The 19,978-nt window shown below is 41.5% G+C and overlaps 1 protein-coding gene across 2 annotated transcripts in view; it reads right to left on the bottom strand.

The window, feature by feature from the left end:
* Positions 1-19,978, bottom strand: part of LOC137425478 (lipopolysaccharide-responsive and beige-like anchor protein) — a 722,436-nt gene that overhangs the window by 583,169 nt on the left and 119,289 nt on the right. For both annotated transcript variants that reach the window (XM_068113965.2, XM_068113966.2), the window contains exons 9-12: positions 7,693-7,890; positions 5,968-6,101; positions 4,566-4,674; positions 4,256-4,408 (exon numbers count right to left, since the gene is read on the bottom strand). In XM_068113965.2, coding sequence (XP_067970066.2) covers positions 4,256-4,408; positions 4,566-4,674; positions 5,968-6,101; positions 7,693-7,890 — 594 coding nt within the window. The remainder of the gene's footprint in view (positions 1-4,255; positions 4,409-4,565; positions 4,675-5,967; positions 6,102-7,692; positions 7,891-19,978) is intronic.

Here is a 19,978-nt window from a genome sequence, read left to right as displayed (position 1 = left end):
ATGAAACATTTACATTTTGTAGTCCATTGTATAATTTAAATAAACATAAATGCAAATTTCGCATGTGGAAAAAGTAAGAACACCCTTGGGACTAACAGGTGGTATTGCCCCCTTTGGCAGAAACAACCTCAAGTCGGCATTTCTTATAACTGTCTACCGGTCTCTGATATCGACTGGGACAAATTTTTGCCCACTCCTCCATGCAGAATTATTTCAGCTGTGTGATGTTTGAGGGGTTTCTTGCATGCACAGCTCGTTTAAAATCCCCCCACAACATCTAGATGGGATTTAGATCCGGGCTTTGACTTGGCCATTCCAGAACCATCCATTTCTTTCTTTTCAGCCATTCCTTGGTGGATTTACTGGTATGTTTAGGGTCATTGTCATGTTGCAAGGTCCACCTTCAGTTGACCTTCAACTTTCCGACAGATGGCCTCACATTATCCTTAAGCAACCTCTGGTACAATGAATAATTCATAGTGAATTATATGATGGTGAGCTGCCCAGGCCCTGATGCAGCAAAGCTGCCCCAAACCATAATATATCCACCACCATGCTTTACAGTTGGTATCAGGTTCTTGTGGTCAAATGCTGTCTTTAGTTTTGGCCAAACATGTCTTCTGGTACTGTGGCCAAATAGCTCTACCTTTGACTCATCTGTCCAGAGCACATTGTTCCAGAAGTGCTGGTCTTTGCCTAGGTGTTCATTGGCAAACTTTAGTCTTGCCCTGATGTTCTTTCTGGACAGCAAAGGTTTCCTCCTGGCACACCTCCCATGTAGATCAAATTTGTGCAGCCTCTTTCTAATCTTAGACTCGTGCACTTTGACATCAGCAGTGCCAAGAGCTACCTGTAGGTCCCGTGATGACATTCTGGGGTTCTTAGAGACTTCTTTCAGCATCTTGCGGTCTGCTCTTGGGATGAACTTGCTGGGGCAGCCTGGCCTGAACAAGTTGGCAGTTGTTTGGAATCTTCTCCACTTGTAGATGATCTTCCGGACAGTCGAATGATCGATTTCAAATTGTTTGGAGATCTTTTTAATTCCCTTCCCAGACTCGTAGGCATCTATAACCTTCTTTCTGAAGGCCTCAGAGAGCTCTTTTGATCTAGGCATGGCGATGCCGCACACTTCAACAACAAAGACAAACCAAACTAAATGTCTGAGGTTTAAATAAGACAGGTTCCTCCAAGATCCTCTCTAACGATGTTCTAATCATTTGCACCTGAGCTGGTGCACCTGATTCAAATTTTAGGTGTTTGAAGTAGTGATAAATGTAGGGGTGTACTTACTTTTTCCACATGCAAAATTCGCATTTATGTTTATTTAAATTATACAATGGACTACAAAATGTAAATGTTTCATGATATTTGTTATATTATATCACCTTTACCTATCAATATTGTTGAAATGAAGATCAAATAGCTGTATGTTGAAATATGTTGAAAAAGTCAAAACTTTACATGGGGTGTACTTACTTTTTCACGTGACTGTATCTCCTCCAGCTCTGTCTGTGCTGTGTCCCCAAAATATTCCTGCCGTCTCAACAATGGATGGAGGCACTCAATGCCAAACAGATGGCAGTGAGGGCACAAGATGCACAAGATCTGCCAGCAAGCCTCTTCTTCTGAAACTGCCAAAATCAAGACTCTCTGCTCACCTTCACTCTTTTATTTCTCTTTTTCCCCCGTCTCTGGAACAAACTCCCTCACTCTCTTCAATCCCACTCGTCCCTCCAGGTCTTTAAAACAGCTGTTCACCACCATCAGCTATCTTCCCCCATCCAAAACCTTGATCTTTTCTACCCCCGTTTATACACCCCAAATCCACCTCTTTCAATCTCCGACTTCATTCCTGAAATTCCGAGGAGTGTCAATTTGTTTTATACCGTGTACCCCTTCCCTCCCCCTCCCGCCCCCCCCCCCCTCCCTGCCACCCCTCAGCCCTCTCCATTCCACAGATCTCCCGATGTCCCTGTTCTCTACTGTTGTGCTTGTGTGCTTCCCTCTCGCCCCATCTTGGCTCCCCCTCCCTTTATTGCTTTATGTGTCCGTTGATGTTTTTTGTGTTTTATGTGCTAATGTGTGTTTAATGTGCTAGCTCTTACACGAGCCTCGATCTTGTGTGCAAACAACAACAAAAAAATCATGCTCAAGAAATTTCTCGCTGATTGGATCAAGCATTCCACATGTCTAATTATGACGTCATAATGAAGGGACCAATGACATCATCATGAATATATGTTGTTCCCCATGGGGAGTACTTGACAATGAGCCATGTTTCAATTAATTTTCCATGGAACGGTTTCTGAGATATAGAGGTGCAAATTTTTTCGTTTTTTTCCAAGATGGCACCCATACCACATGACCTATGACATCATAATTATCATTAGAAATTATACAGGGGGTGGGGTGGGTGCTCCTTTGGTGAAAATTTTGTATCAATCAGACCAACTGTTGCAGAGAAAAGCATACTCATTCTGTGCGGCCAAACAGACAGACAAACAAGAAGACGTCATGCAGAGCCCGATACTTGCAAAATCCACCCCATAGCCCCCCCACTCCCCGAAAAAAGTTGCAATTGATCCAGTAAAATTTACTTACTTAGTAAGTTTAATTAAAACTTAAATTTAAAATTTACTGAGTAAATTGTCCATTTCATCAAGATCAAAATTGATGATGTTGATCAAAGCTCAAATCAATAGGATGAAATGATTTTTAGATGAAAATTTATGATTTTAGAAGTTTGATCAAGAGTTGACCTTTGACCTTTTGACCTCAAAAATAGTTCGTTTATCAATTCAGTGAGGCACTATGCAAATGCTGTTTAATTTGTCAAGTCAATTGGATGAAAATTGATGATTTTTCAGATGAAAATAGATTTTGGAAGTTTGACCTCGAGTTGACCTTTGACCTTTTGACCTCAAAAATAGTTGGTTCCCCCATTCAGTGACAATATGCAAATGCTGTTCAATTTTCAAATCAATCGGATGAAAGATGGCGACTTTAGAAATTTGACCTCCAGGTGACCTTTGCCCTTTGACCTCAAAATCAATAGGCTTCTCAATTGTGACGACCTCTACATCTTGGTGAAGTTTCATGACGATCGGTTTAGAATTGTGACCTGTAGGCATGCGACAAACAAACAAACAAACAGACAGACAGAATAACAAATGCAACCGACCAATATACTTGAAAAATCTTCGATTTTGCAAGTAACAAACAAACAAACGGACCCAAACGCAATACCCTTTCCTCTGGTGAGGGTAATGATAATGAGAATCAATTGGCCACAGGAGAAACCAAATGGTTGAACAATGTTGACTTACAGGTCAAATTGTATGCCAACCAAATCCAAGCATCGATTACCTATTGTTTGTGGTATTAGGCAAATTGATTTTTTTAATACAAAAACAAATTACCTTCTGCATTTGTAAACACGAAGCAAAAATTAATATAGAAAACCCTCCGAGTATATTGTGTATTTTTACATAATGGGGGAAGAAGGTTTACAATTATCATGAACCACGGAACAAGAGGGATAAACTGCAAATTGACAGCAGTTTCACTTTCAATAGACGTTGAGGTATTTTTATCTGCGATGTGACGAATATCTACAAGAGCTCGGCATGGTTGTTGTTGTGATTCTAGTTCGGAGTCGTCTTTTGAAATGTGTACCCATTGGTCAGACAGCTGGTCAGGTCAGGTCACCCCTCATGGCACGCTGAATAAATAACATGGCCACCATCTTGGTTTTTTTAATGGTCTCTAGTCTCTGCTGATTATACACTGCTTGGGTTTCTTGCGTCAGATTTCCATTGGCTTTGTTTGGGTCAAGTGTTTCTCATGATGAGAGACCCAGAAAAATCCAATCATATGTCAAATAAAAATTAGTAAGGTTGAATCAAGCCTGTCAGTACGCACGGTACGCGCCTCCCTCAAAAAATATAGGATTACGTAATTTTTGAACGGCTCCATATTGGGATGTCTGTGAGCATGTGACAAATCAGCTCGTTCTGATATAACCGTGGTGGAGGGTAACATGGATGAGAGATATGTCGAGTTAATTTTTTTTTAATAGCGCATTAAATGTGTTTCCTAATCGTGCTGTTCATCTTTTAAAAGTGCCTCAAATATGCGTTTCCCATTTGGCCCGGCACCGGATTTTGTCACAGGTTGTGACCATAGTGCAGTCATTCTTGTTAAGAATTAAACAAAGGACAGTGATTGGACAAGCCACTGAAGGAAGTGAGCTTACCGCAGCATCAGCATGTATCCAGATGGCTGGATTAAACAATAAGTGGTCACAGAGCTGCTTGAGGAAGGTCGAGCCAGTTGGAATCGTCTCAAGGTAGCGGCAGAAAGATATCAAATGTTGCACCACCTCTGGAGTAATGTGCTTCTTGGAAGACTGGGCAAAAGGCAATTGAATAAAAAAGTCCGAACACAATGCAATTTAAACACGAGCAACAACACAAAACTAGAATTGTCTTTGGTCAACAAGGTTTGTAAAAATACAACTGCAAATAAAAAGAATCCAACAATAAGCCAAATCAGTCTCCGCAAACCTTCTCGAGCAGCTGTCCAATAACCAGGAAGCCTTTACTCGTGAGCATCTGCTCTTGCATGGCTGCAGAGCTCCGCATGATGTCAAAAAGGAAACTGATGAGTGTGGTGCTGCAGGGTAAACAACAATGTAAATTGAGAGTGTGAGAACAATGATTCCAAGAAAACATTCAATAATGTGGGCTGACAGGATGGCCTAGAGATACACACACTCGCCTCCAAACTATCTAGCCTGGGTTTGAATCTCGGGACAGCTATAAACTGTCGTCCCGGTGCTTCACAGGCAGGGTGATTCATCAGTGTGTGTGCCGTCCCTCGAATGGACGTTAAACAGGCATCCCATCTGCCAGCATTCCTTGGCGGATGTTAAAGATCCAACGGTGTCCTTCGCAAAGATTAGACGAGTTATCGCCGGCACCATGGGCAAATTACAAATTCCTGCCATAACCAGCATAAGGCCTTGCATCAGCAGAATAGCCTCACCCTCAGACAATGATGCTACCCCACAGCCATATGCTGTATACGTGAGAAGAAGAACTCCATATCATCACAAACAAACATCAACAAGTGATCACAATTGTCCGAAAAATGTTTATCCAAATGTCCCATCAACATTTGAGGACAATGCGATTCATATACCTCTGACTCTTCTCTTCATACAGGGACCATGGAAGGTTTGCTCTCAAAGGCTTTCTATTTTAAAGAGACCATCACAAGTAGTATTGGGCACTTTAGCTCTGATCTTTATTACCAGTCCACAATTATCCTCGTTGATTTAAAAGAAAAAAAAACAAGCAAAATAACCATTTCAAGCAACTTTATGTCATACATTAAAAGGTCTCCCTGATTCTGGATGACATACACAACTGTCTGAAATCTATAAAGTTCTCAAGCATGGTTAGTGAATGCTAAAATAAGCATCAAAGTCTTCAAACAAATAATACAAATAAAAAAATCCATTTAATTTAAAAAAAAAATTTTTTTTAAAGAAAATAAACTCAATATGCCAATCAACCATGATGGTTATAAATCAAGGATGGAGCTTGCCTCGAAATTTAAATTCTCAAGAATGCAGTGCAGATCTTTGGCCTTGCATAGCACTCAAGTCCACATCGATTCCAAAGAAGCCACAACAAGGCCAAAACCAGGAGATTGATTGCTACAAGATACCTCTGGGGAATGTTGTGTTTGTTCAATTTGTCTTTCGCTGTTAAAACGACTGCCTCTGATTGTACAGTTCTAAGGCAGGCCTATGCCTTGCTCCAAATTCACAAAGTAGCTTTTATAAAGACAGAAAACCTCTATAATGACAAGATTTGCTGTTGTTTGTGTTTGGGCCAAACTATGCAAACAGCGGATAAGCTTCATGATAACCAGAGCATGCGAGAGAAATGGCAGGCGCACCAAACTCCAGTATCGATGCAGCCTGTGTCCGGCTGAACATAGTCCAGCTGCCGAAAGAGTGGGAAGAGGACTTGCACGCCACCAATCGAGTGCAGCGCAGCATGGATTGAGTGAGTCACGATTGCTTTCACATTCTGAAAAAAGAAGAGGAGGAAAAGGAAGAAATATGTCTTTTTAGTTTTGTACCTTTTCAAAAAGCTGGGCTTGCTTCCTCTGCAGGTGATGCTATCGGGAAGGATTCCTCCACAAGCATTCAACTTCTCCACTTGTGTCTAACAGCTCAAAGCTTGAATCTTTCAGAATACTTGCTAGATTACCATTTACTCGGTTTGACCATGTAAAGAAATACAAGAGTTTAAAACACAAAGCAAAGCGGCATTCCTGCTTGTCCAGACGACATCTTGATGGCCCAGTGGCCGTACAACAATGTCTGCTGCAACTTTTTACCCGTCTATGAGCCATTTAAACCTTCACCATGCAAGCATGTGAAGGAAAATTGATTTTAAAAGGTGGAATTGCTTTCATTTTGTTTCTAAATATCTTCATCGGCATAAAGGACACAGTGATATACAAGGAAGATGTTAGACGTTGTAGGTATAAATAAATAAAATTATAAGCAGAATGAGTCCACAGAAATTTGTTACAAAGCTAAAGACTGCCCCGCAAAAGCCAGCAAAGCACAATGCGACGACTTGTAGAATTACAAATACCGAATGGTGTGCTTCAAACAATACTTAAAGATAAATGAATGCAGTCAGATAAACAAAATAGCAGAAAGAAATTACCAAAAAGGAGAAATAAGTATGATGTCACATTCATCGAGAGGGATCTACCACTCACTCCACACCCCCTTAAATCCCCATAATTTTCCACTTTCCACAACACCCCCCTTTTCTTTTACTTTTCCCTCCAGATGCTCACACAAGTCAATTTTCACAAATTTGGAGGGGAAGATTCAATAACTGTCAGAAATGTATTCATTGTATTGTGTAAGAAATAATCGATGCTGCCTTGAGTTATATAAACAGTTTATACCCACTCGTTATCATTACCTCCACCAGCCTTAGCGGACGGAGGTTATGTATTGACCTCTGTTTGTTTGTTTGTGAGCAGGATATCTCAAATTATGGATGGATTCAGACGAACCTTGTTGGACAGGTTGGGTGTGTGACAGGGACAATTTGTTTAGATTTAGGTGAGGATCTGGATCCATATACGAGAATTATAAAGTGATTCTTCACAATTGAGCAATGGGGCCAAAACGATATATAGCACTATATTTAAATAAAGTTGTGCACGAGTTATGACAAAAGTCGGTGGATGAGTTGGTTAGTTGACAAGAACAGGCAGATTAGATTTTGGTTCAGGTCCAAATCCAGATCTGGCCTATCATTGTGATACAAAATGTAAACTGCTCAGCATGGCGGAGGTATGCGCTTTACCGAGTGTCATTCTAGTTTACAATATCTTTTTCTGCTTATTCAACAGCCTCTTCCACCCACATTCCCCTCCAAACCCACCATCCTAAACAAAGGTCACTCCTTTTATACTTCTGAGATCATAAACACCCATAAAAATAGCCTGCCAACAAAATATTGCAGAATTGGTTATTGCCATTGAAACAGCTTGAGAAAACCTGCACATTAAAACAGTTTGAGCACAACTGAACGAGAGAAACAAGAACATCATTTTATGCCCAAAAGGAAATTGTGTGCACAATGTTACCTGCAGCATGAGGGCATGAGGGCTGTGTATGAAAACAGATGGAACATAGCGTGGCGAGGACTCAAGGCAGAGCTGTCCATCGGTTGCCTTAGCATTGTAAGCAAAAGCTAGGGTCTTGGTCAGTTGGCCGCTGTAAAGCACCTGCTTTTGACGCTCTGGCAAGTGGCGGTCACACTCCGCTGGGCAGCTGAATGTGTTCTAGAAGGACCGGAAAGACATAATCATCACTACCTTTAAACGAGAAAGCATCCCGAAATGCAAAGCGCATCCATGTCCACTTTGTACTCAAACTAAACTTGACGAACACAACCAAATTTTTTAATTTATTAATTGGTGTTATTCATATTCTCATAACAAAGGTTTGTTGAAAGTTTGATGACAAAAGCTCACATGGTAAATAGGTTTAGGGCCTGAAAGGATGGACACGAACATAGACACGGACGGACGGACGACCGACACACACACACACACACACACACACACACACACACACACACACACACACACACACACACACACACAGACCAGGGAGGCTCCCACCTTCTGAGTGGCCTCCTCCAGCATTGACGTTCATTGTATTGTACTACTTTGTATTCAGTTTGGGGAATTTTTTAAGCTACTTTTTAGTGCCTATCCAAGGTTGCTAATGCTGGTATTTTAATGCGTATCAAAGGTTGCTCTGAGGGCATTACGGGACAAACCATGTGGTGGACTGGTATCAAATGTACACCAGAACAGACAACAGGCAGATTACCAACTTCCTGATAGTCATTAATATGCCAGCTGGGGTTTTGTAACAATTCCATACCGACATTGTAATTCTCCAGAGATTAGCTCAGGATCTAGAAATTTGGAATTATAATCTTTAAAAGAAGTACCTTCAACCATATTTGCACCTATTAACCGCTAGTCCAATATACTCACCACTATGCTATCAGAAACATGATCGCTCACTCTCTGTGAGCAATTCAAAAACGTGAATTCACCCACCATGCAAGTTTATTTCACCTCTTACACCTTCCAAACCTCCTCCGCACACCTTCAAATATTTACAAATACTGCCTCGTCACGTAAAAGTACCCAATGTCCCAGTATCAACGCTGTTTTCTTCCTGTCCCTCTTTTCATAAACAAATGCCCCCCTTGCAGTCTCCACACATCTCACTTTTGATTGTTCATTCTTCTCCTTTTCAGATGTCAAGTGTCATGGAAAAGCAAAATACAGATGGAAGATTTATCTAGGAGTGATTAGTCCAGGACATTCAGGTCGATTATAGGGTGATGTGAGACACAGTGGGGTGATGCAAGACAGACAAACTGGGGTATGTAGGTGAGTTAATTATCATAACTCAGCATGAGGTTCAATATGTGAATTGTGCAAGTGCAGATAACATTTATCAGCTTTCGCAAAGGTCAGTAGATTCACAGCACTGGAATTTAGAGGACTGGAATCGACCCTTCTTGACACAGGAATACCATGTGCAAGAGTACAGACTGCTGGTTTTCAAACCTATTCAAAGAGAAAACTGCTTTGGAATGTGGTGCTAGGTAATTGGATGATTCATGAAAGCTGAAGCTCGAGAAAAAAAATCCCTATGGGTATTAAACAAGGGGGAAAATACAAAGAATTTCACACAAAAAATAATAAAACTTGAAAAAGAAAGGAAACTATGTAAATTATTTTTCTCATCTGTTTATATTTACCATATACTTTGAAATTCAGCCCTAAATGGTTGTTATGGCCATAGAAACTGTCTCTCACACTTCTAGGCCTCACAATCATCCACAACTGTCATCATCTTCGGTAGGCCATATAAATCAAATGTTGTCTTCAAAGCCACCCGTCGAATGGGGATCCTTTGTTAACTGGTGAAATAGGAATCATCTGAACAGGGATGTGCCACATCCTTCCTTATCAAGGCCTTTACATATAGTGGGGCGGCTTAGCCCAAATATTCAAAAGAATTGTGCATTTTGTGATACAAGCACCAAATTTGGCACAAATGTACATTAATATGTTGCGAACATTTTCAGATATTGGGCCACTTGAAATTCTCTCTTTATGTCCGCCATATTGGATTTCAAAATGGCCGCCACTTGAAATCTACATTTGCTATTATCTCTGGACGTAATGCAGCTATTGACTTGATTCTGGTATCTAAATGTATGTTTTTGGGGGCAAGGAATCCAATGGTACCAATTTCAACTTAATATTATCTATCACAGTCTGTTATATAATTTTATTTGGAAATTATCTAGGCAAATATTGGATTCAACACAATACTTTGAAAAGAATGTCTTAGTTCTGTAAATATAAATAAATAAAAAAACTATACTAAATCACTAGTAACAACTCAGACAAGCTCATATATACTGGCAGTCTAAAATATAAATTCATATCCCATTAGGAAACAAAGTGCCCCATTCATTTGTGTTTTTCATATGCATATTTTATGTAACATTACATTCATATTGTCAATAAATACCAAACATGCATAATCCCCTTTTCCTAGACCCTTTAAGCCATCTTTTGTGTTTCTAGAGTACAGAAATTTCTTGTATAGGCTTCCATCTGTCTTGTTTCCTTAACAATGCACTGTAGCATGTCTTTAACAATGTTTACAAACATGACTCCACTACATGTCTTTAATCACAGCCCTGACCCAAATAAAAGAGTAGAGAGGCTGCATGTGTGTTGACCCACATCAACTGTGTTCTTTGTGTGTGGCTGTGTTTAAATCACCTTGTGACTCCACATAAATGAGTTAATTACATACAATCTGGGCTCAGCTAGACAACATTGTGTGGTCAGCAATGAAGACGAGAGTCTGAATTACATGTATGCAAAAGACCTTGTGAACCAGTGAAGCAAATACACGGGTAAGCATGAATTAAATCTAGGGCATGATATAATTTCCATGATGTTTACCTCTACACTCAATGGTGGAAGGAGGTAATGTTTTGATCCCAGCTTGTCTGTATGTCTGTTTGTCTGTTAGTCCACAAAATTCCAGACAAAGCTTGTAGTAGTGGTAGTTGTAGTGGTAGTGGTGATAACAGAAATTGTTATATAGAACTGAACTTATATTATTATTATATGCAGAAAATAACTTCATTTCTATATGCCCTGCAGTGGACAGGTTAATTGGTTTATGCACTGAAGGGGTCACCCTGGTGTGCACTGCTGTGTTCTGCCTCACTGAGTTGTTCAGGTATGATGTACTCAGCACAAGCTTACCTGATACACATGTGTGCTGGCTAAAACCACTTGTCTGGTGGGCACGACAGAGGCAGGTTGTCTAATAGCCAACCTGGTCTTACTTTTTTGGGGTTTATCTGAAATTCTTACTATAAGGCTTTAAATTAGAAATGTTTTATATAAAGTAGTATTTTGAGTGAAGTGTGTATTCCACACTGACAGTTTTGACATGTTCTGAATTTAACACGAAGGCTGTAATTAACAGAACGGGGTATGTCTGGAAAATGTACTGTCCAACCTAATAAGAGTTTAGACTGATTTATATTTAAATCTTGGCTGTGTAAATATTGTAAGAATTTATGAATTCAAATGTTTTGTAAATATTCAATAAATTTGGGAATATTTTTTAACTAAAGAATCTCATGTGATTTTATTTCTCTTCTTGCCTCCGGTATGGGTGAAAATTTAATTCCGGCATAATCTCACAAAACTAATTCCCTAAGTGTGCCAAGCTAAATGCTCTACGATATAGAGGAATTATCCTCCTCTCCATTAGTATGGCGGAGGAAACCCCTCTATTATATATATAACAAAATGTTAACATTATATCATTGTATCGTTGCAGATTCAGAAGACAGTTCCACCATGTCCAAGAGCTTCAGACTAGCTGATGTTGAGCGAACTTCACCATCAACATCACAGCACCTCACCACAACTGACTGGAAGTTATGCCTTATATGTCAAGAGGACAAGACGGAGACACTGACCAAACCTGACCAATCAAAGAGAAAAGACATTGGGAGTGGGTACAGTTCACTCGCAGAGAACTTGGTCAAATTCAGTGAACTTGGAGAGCTTCCAGGATCATTTCACCTGGAAAGACTCGATGATGGTCATGGCATTGAAGCTGCGATGGTTGCACACGGTGCAAAATATCATCAGACATGCAGGCTCCAGTACAACAACACCAAACTGCAGAGAGCACAAAAGAGAGCACTCAAGAAAGAATGTGAGAGCGATGAGGAACAAGCTGCATGCAAACGCACCAGGTTACATTCACGCTCATCGAGTACAGAGAAGAAGGTCCCAGAAAATTGTTTCTTCTGTGAACAACCTGCTGGGGCTGACAGTCTTCGGAAAGCTGCAACATTCCAAATGGACAAACGGGTGCGTGCCTGTGCAACCCTTCTTGGTGATACAGAACTGCTGGGCCGTCTCAGTGGTGGGGACATGATAGCGTTGGACGCCCAGTATCACCCACGGTGCTTGATAGGACTTTACAATCGCACAAGAAAGGCCCAGTCAACAGGATCACAGGACACAAAACAAGAGCGAGCAATGTCGGCAGTTGTCTTCGCTGAACTCGTCCTCTACATTGAAGAAACCAGACAAGATGAGGAGACGGCACCAGTATTCAGATTGGCTGACCTTGTCCAGCTCTATCAGTCCAGAATGGAACAGCTAGGAGTCCAGCTCGACACGAGAGTCCACTCCACACGACTGAAACAGAGACTGTTGGCTCAGTTTCCTGACATGCGGGCACACACCAAGGAGAGAGACATCCTGATGGCATTTGAAGAAGATGTCGGTGCTGCTCTTGCCAAAGCCTGCGAGCTGGACAGTGATAGTGATGCAGTCCATCTTGCCCATGCTGCACAGATTGTTCGCCGTCACATGTTTGGAGAAGCCAAGCCCTTCACAGGATTCCCTGAAGTATGTCAAGAAGAATCTGTGCCACCGTTGCTGCTTGCCCTAGTCAGTATGATCCTAGAGGGACCCAGCATCAAGGAACAGATGGCAGACACTAACCCTGCAGCAATTGCCACAGCTCAGATACTGAAGTTCAACAGCATCAAACACAAGCGAACACGTGGCACCACATCATCCACCAGTGTCAGGCACAGTGTTGCACAAGAGACCCCACTTCCAATATACATAGGGATGATGCTGCATGCTCATACACGCAAGAAGGAATTGGTCGACAGACTGTCACACCTTGGCCTGAGCATCTCCTATGATAGAGTGCTCCAGCTCTCAGCACAGATGGGCAACAGTGTCTGCCAACAGTTTCACAGAGAACGAGTGGTCTGCCCTCCGAAGATGCGTGGCAAAGTGTTTACAACTGCCGCTGTAGACAACATAGATCACAACCCCAGTGCAACAACATCAAAGGACTCCTTCCATGGTACCGCTATCTCCCTCATACAACATCCTTCTTACACTGGTGAAGGAGTGGATCGGAGTATCGTCATTGTTGGAGGATCTGGGGATGCACGGTCCAAGACAGTTGCCCCCTTGCCGCACTACTACACTGATGTACCCCCTGTCACTAGCAGCATCAAGAAGTCGCCTGTCCCAGCTGCTAAAGTGGCGTCATTGACCAGAGGAGACTTCAAACAGCAGACTGATGAAGAATACCAATGGCTAGGCAATGCAAAGCGAGTCCTGGAAGACAACACTGGTACAGTGGACAATGACAACACATCTTGGGCTGCATTTCATGCCAGCCGACAGCCACCAGATGCTCGAGTCATCTGCCCCACGTCGCTGCTTCCACTCTTCCTGGAGGAACATGTCAAGAGGGCAGTGTATCAAGGTGGACATGTGTGGGGTCAGATACTGCTGCCAGCACCAGAGCTCCCTCCACCAACCAACTGGGGTTGGTCAAGGACTGGAGAAGGACAGTACACACCTTACTGGACCAGGCTAACTGAGGCAGCTCACAGCTGCATTGAGCTGGTTTCTTGCAAGTGCAAGAAAGGGTGTGTGAGGCGCTGCAAGTGCAAAAAGGCTGCCCTTCAGTGCACAGCCCTCTGTGTGTGTGAAGGGGACTGCACATGACGATGAGTCAACAACATACATGTACTTGTGGCAATGCTGAACTTGTTAACATGACACTGTTTATGTACACGTATCTTCAGTACCGGTATATACCTAGCCTCAGATACCAGTACACCTAGCCTCAAATACTAGACCATGTAGCATGTCAGTATTATACCTAAGACATTTACAGAACTAAGACATTCTTTTCAAAGTATTGTGTTGAATCCAATATTTGCCTAGATAATTTCCAAATAAAATTATATAACAGACTGTGATAGATAATATTAAGTTGAAATTGGTACCATTGGATTCCTTGCCCCCAAAAACATACATTTAGATACCAGAATCAAGTCAATAGCTGCATTACGTCCAGAGATAATAGCAAATGTAGATTTCAAGTGGCGGCCATTTTGAAATCCAATATGGCGGACATAAAGAGAGAATTTCAAGTGGCCCAATATCTGAAAATGTTCGCAACATATTAATGTACATTTGTGCCAAATTTGGTGCTTGTATCACAAAATGCACAACAGGTTTGCTATGCTGCTACACTAATAGGGCTAGATACCTAGGAGCATTGAAATAGATGGGTACATAGATATTTGCAGGACTGGTTGGTAGCTCAGGTATGGATGGGCAATTGAATGCCTGTGCTGTGATTGCGACGTTTGTATGTATGAGGGATTCGTCAAAAGGTAAATTTGCTGTCGCTACTTGTTAATTCTTCAACAAATAACGATCTTCATGTGCCTCTCAATTTAAAATGAAAAGTCTAAAAAAAAGGTTTTTTAAATCAAAATTTCGAACAGTTTAAAGCCAAAGAAGCAGAAACGAAATAACATGTCTAATCGGCTAGATTTAAATCAAAAGGCCATTGGCTACTTTCCAGCGGTTTCCTACTTAATCGCCCACGCCAGACAGGATTTGATATATTTGCAATGGTGACATATATGAATTATAAAATGTGAAAAATAGGAAAGAATAAATAAGAATAGAACTATGGGGAGTGGGGGGGGGGGGGGCAATAGAACAGATTCCAATATCCCCCCCCCCTCCCCCAGTTTTTATATTTTTTCAAAAAGCGTGAGGATAATAAAGGGATGTCATTTTTGTCCACTGTAGACAGATCATGAGGATCAGGGGGATCAGGCTCCACTTCCAAGGAGCTGTAGTTTGGAGTGTTCACACAGCACGGGTGGTAGCTTAGGAAAATGGCCAATGAGAAGCAAGACCTTTCACGTGGTTGAATTGCGATTGCTCGTTTCAGATCAATCTTTTTTTTTTGCATTCACCATTATCAAAAATTCACGTTAATTGAGGCTCGTTTTCACCGAGGTCACTAATTTATGCTTGAAGTACCTTATGTGCCACCATTTTACTTCCCCGGTTAATACCAATCAATGCAAGAGATAGAAACAAGTTAGGATGCTGATACTTCTATGTGTATACCTCCACAGAGCTAAAGAGCCTTGGAAGAGCAAACAATATAAATTGGTGACTTTGTAGGACAGACTGGGTTTGAGAAAGTGGATTAATCTATTTTGTACTGAAAGTCAGGACAGTACAAAATGTTTGTTCTAGTTTAGTGTTTAGCTTCTTATTGTTGTTCATATTCAGTTCTACAGGATATGAAGCTGGTGGGCAAGAGGAAAAAGGAGGCGGTAGACAGAGCAACATGGAGAAGCAAATAGAGTGGCCAACCTCAAACGGGAATAACCGTTGGAAGAAGAGGAAGAAGAAGAAGTAGAAGAAGGAGGGTGAATAAGAGAAAGAAGAAGACAGACGAAGAAGAAAAAGATGATATTTCCTGTACTTGAGATATTTAACTGTACCTTTCGCAAATGCCTTTTACGAACTAGTATAGGAAGTTAAATTGTGTGTCATTATCAATAATATTACAATTTGAAGGCTTGCCAAACTTTGTCATTAATGTATTTCAAACCCCACCCCTGCCAACTCTCAAAAAAAGTGATTGCAAAACCCCATCTCCTGCTGAGCAGGCGATGGGCTAATAATCATCATAACATCACAAACTAGAACGGCACTCGGTGGAGCGCATACCTCCGCCAGGCTGAACAGTGTTTTGTATCCCAATGACAGGCCGGATCTAGATTCGGACCCGACCAAAATCTAATCGGCTTGATCTTGTCGCCGAACCAATTCATCCACCAAGTTGAGTCATATATAGTCCATAACTTTTTTTAATATGATGTTATATCTCGCTTTTCGCCCGATCTCTAAATGGTGAAGAATCACTCAGAAATTAAATAACTCTGGTGTCTGAATCCATATTCAAATCTTCACCAAAATCGAATCGATTCGTTCTCGTCTCACACACAGCCTGTTCACCAAGTTTCGTCCAAATCCATCCATAACTTTTTGAGATATCCTGCTAAGTATCGTTTTTGGCCCCATCTCGCAATGGTGAAGAATCACTTAAAAAATTATAGTAGCCGGATCCGAATCGGGATCTTCACCTAAATCTAATCATTTCGTTCTTGTCAGATACACTACATCTCTGCAAAATTTCGTCCGAATCCATCCACAACATTTTGAGATATCTTGTCCACAGACAGACAAACAGACAAACAAAGACAGACAGACAGACAGACAGACAGACAGGGGTGAAAACATAACCCCCATCCACCTTCGGTGGCAGAGGTAATTAATTCCATAAAAATAAAAAACATTAAAACCCTTCTTAGTTCAAGTTTGCGTTTTAAAAAAATATTTACGTCATAATATAGGATTTTTTTTAACACAGGTTGCATAAACATTTGTTGCAATTTCTAACGTTGCTGGTTTGTTGCATATCTTTGCTCAATTCCTCCAAGATCATGTGTAATTTGTACTCTTGTGATTTTTGGCCATTTCATCAGGAAGTCTTGTGAAGTTTTGGCATGTCCTCAACGAAGCATATTTATTAACTTGAACATGACATATAGTGATATACCACATAATCCAGCAGCTTAATAAAGCTACAGAAGCAGAAGGATTGCAAACAATACATGAGCAATAACGAAAATCAAGGAATAGCCATGAGGGGCACAATCAAAGGTTAACGAGCAGATACGGAAATAGAATTAGAGCAAAGGAAACCCACGAGGCCCCTATTTAATTCAGCCACATCCAGTTATAAAATTGTGTTTCCGTGAGCCCCAATCCACATGCTTTTTCTCCTGAGGTCTATGCTTGCTAACTCCCGAGTTCTGACTGTCACACATTGCATTATCGGACACACATATAATGATGTTTCATGTCAGTTGCTTCAACAGGTGGGACAAGCGGCATTGTGGTTTGAACGCCCACTCCGAGTCTGGAAGGTTGGCGGTTTGATTCTAACGATTCTAACGATTCTAACGATTCTAACGATTCTAACAATTCTAACGATTCTAACGCAATAATTTCCTTTTTTAATCGGACGTGCTGCTTCTGCAGTTGATGCTCAACATTTGGAGGATAGTGCAAGGATAAACCCCGTGGGCTGGCATTCCATGAAAAGGGGGAGATTTTGAAGCTAAAAATACCCTGCTGACTTTGGAGAGAGAAGCCACATAATTGGAACATGTCGCCGGCACACTAAGTTTCCCAGGAAATTATTTCTCCCAAGGTTACCATCCATGTTTTGAGGTGTGCTGCAAAGCCTAAGGGATAGATGAGATGGCTTGGGCATGGGTCAACAACATCATTGTCTCGCTTGTGAAGGAGCTTTGAACCCTGCTGTTTATACGTATTTGCACTTGCATGGTGGCAGCTTTGATAACAGTCACTGGTCATCTTAGACAGAGGTAAAAGTGGTTTGCTCACGGTATTAAATAATCCATTTGGGAAGGAGTTGAATCACCATCTCTCAACAAAAAGGGCAGTTTGCGATGTAATCTGTCACGGACGTGGGACAAGGCTATAACATCTCTCCCACGTCGTCTGCCATCGTCAAGGGATGCTCAGATTGGTCAATGGCCCGATTAAACCTACCAACAGTTGAAGTCATGTTGCGATTTTCAAGCTTCTTCTTCACTTCAACATCTGCCATGACCAAGGCGAGTGGATTCTCGCCGAAACAACAGCTCGACCAACTAGTAAGCCGAACTTTTTCAAGAATTTTTTTTTACTGATTTAATTTGACTGGATGAATCCGAACAACCTGCATCGATGCATTTAATGTGCATTGTGTCTAACCTAGGGTCTGTGCATCTGCATGTTATTGTCAAGGGCAATACGTTTCTTATCTCTCATCTCCAAAGGAGCTTTTTCTGTGTGTGATGGATATCCTGCTAGTTCACACACAAATTTATAATAACTAGTACACCCATTCCCTACGGGAGAGGCAGGAAGGGTCATGCTTTATCCTCTCTGGGGTATATAGATTTCAGTAGATCTAGGCTCGAAACAACGCAATAAGCTATTTATACACGTTAACACAGCGTTTGTCTAAGGAGGTAAACCCCCCTGGGGGGAGGGGGTATTATTAGTATTGATATTGTTTTGTAATAACATTAATATTATGCTGTTATCAATAGAGTTGTTGTTACTTTTGTTATTAGAAGCGGCCTTGGAAAAACGAAATGATTAGCTATCTTAACATGGATATACACCTCAACGTGGATTTTGCCGAAGGCGGAAAAACCCCTTGGGGAGGGGGGAAAGTGAGGTCACTACAACCTCCATCGTGTGACCTTTAGTCCTCCTGTCAAGTTTGATTCAGATTGGATAAATAACAACCGAATGTATCACTGTCAGACAGACTGACAGCCACCAAATTGTGTATTTTCGTATGATAACTGGATAGGTGAACTTTCACAACATACAAACCATTAGACATATTTCTTTATACTGTAATACATATGGATGTGGGAATTTATTGGGTGATTAATAGTCTCTCATGTTCCAGAAGAAACAGGAAAAGTTATCAAAATTCTGCACTGAATCTTAGATCTACTGGAATACCTGTATATACTCATGTATATAGATATACAGTCACGTGAAAAAGTCCGTACATCCAATGTAAAGTTTTGACTTTTTCAACATATTTCAACATACAGCTATTTGGTCTTCATTTCAACAATATTGATAGATAAAGGTGATATAATATAACAAATATCATGAAACATTTACATTTTGTATTCCATTGTATAATTTAAATAAACATAAATGCAAATTTCGCATGTGGAAAAAGTAAGTACACCCTTGGCTCTAATAGGTGGTATTGCCCCCTTTGGCAGAAACAACCTCAAGTAGGCGTTTCTTATAACTGTCTACCAGTCTCTGACATCGACTGGGAGAAAATTTTGCCGACTCCTCCATGCAGAATTCTTTCAGCTGTGCGATGTTTGAGGGGTTTCTTGCATGCACAGCTCGTTTCAAATCCCCCCACAACATCTCGATGGGATTTAGATCCGGGCTTTGACTTGGCCATTCCAGAATCCTCCATTTCTTTCTTTTCAGCCATTCCTTGGTGGATTTACTGGTATGTTTAGGGTCATTGACTTTCAATCCTGACAAATCTCACACTCTTACGATGTCTCTCCGAAAAGACCGACTGGACAACCCTCCCATCCACTTTCTGAATAATCCTCTCCAAGAAGTTCTGTAACTCAAGCTTTTGGGTCTCACTATCTGCCATGACCTTTCCTGGGAAAACCACATTTCAAATCTGGCCTCCAAAGCCAGTCGCCGACTGGGCATCCTCCGTCGTGCGAAGTCCTTCCTTGGCACACCTGAGCTCCTCACCACATACAAGGCTTTCATCCGCAGCTCAATGGAATACTGCTCTCCCCTCTGGGCTGGTGCTCCTGCCTCACACCTAGCTCGTCTTCACGCCGTTGAAACCAAAGCATTCAGAATCATTGGAATCTCCCGCGATTAAGCTAACTCCAAGGGCCTCTCACTCACTCACCGCAGGCAGGTTGGTGGTCTTTCCGTCTTCTACCGACTCCTCTCTGGCCTTGCCCCCCCAGCTCTCTCTGGGCTCTGTCCCGCAAATATTCCTACAGGTCGCACAAGATCTGCCTGCAACCCTCTTATGGTCAAACTGCCAAAATCAAGACTCTCTGCTCACCTTCACTCCGTCATTCCTCTTTTCTCCCACCTCTGGAACAAACTCCCTCACTCTCTTCAATCCCACTCCACCCTCCAGGTCTTTAAAACAGCTGTTCACCACCATCTCTTATCTTCCCCCATCCAAAACCTTGATCTTTTCTACCCCCGCTAATTTCACCCAAATTCCACTTTTTTGAAATACCAACTTCTGTCCTGGAAGTCCTTG

Source organism: Myxine glutinosa, chromosome 4 (genome assembly GCF_964187855.1).
Source record: "Myxine glutinosa chromosome 4, kmMyxGlut1.1, whole genome shotgun sequence".
Taxonomy (NCBI): Eukaryota; Metazoa; Chordata; class Myxini; order Myxiniformes; family Myxinidae; genus Myxine; species Myxine glutinosa.
The sequence above is the reverse complement of the archived record's forward strand: the minus strand, read 5'-3'. Positions and strand labels throughout refer to the sequence as shown.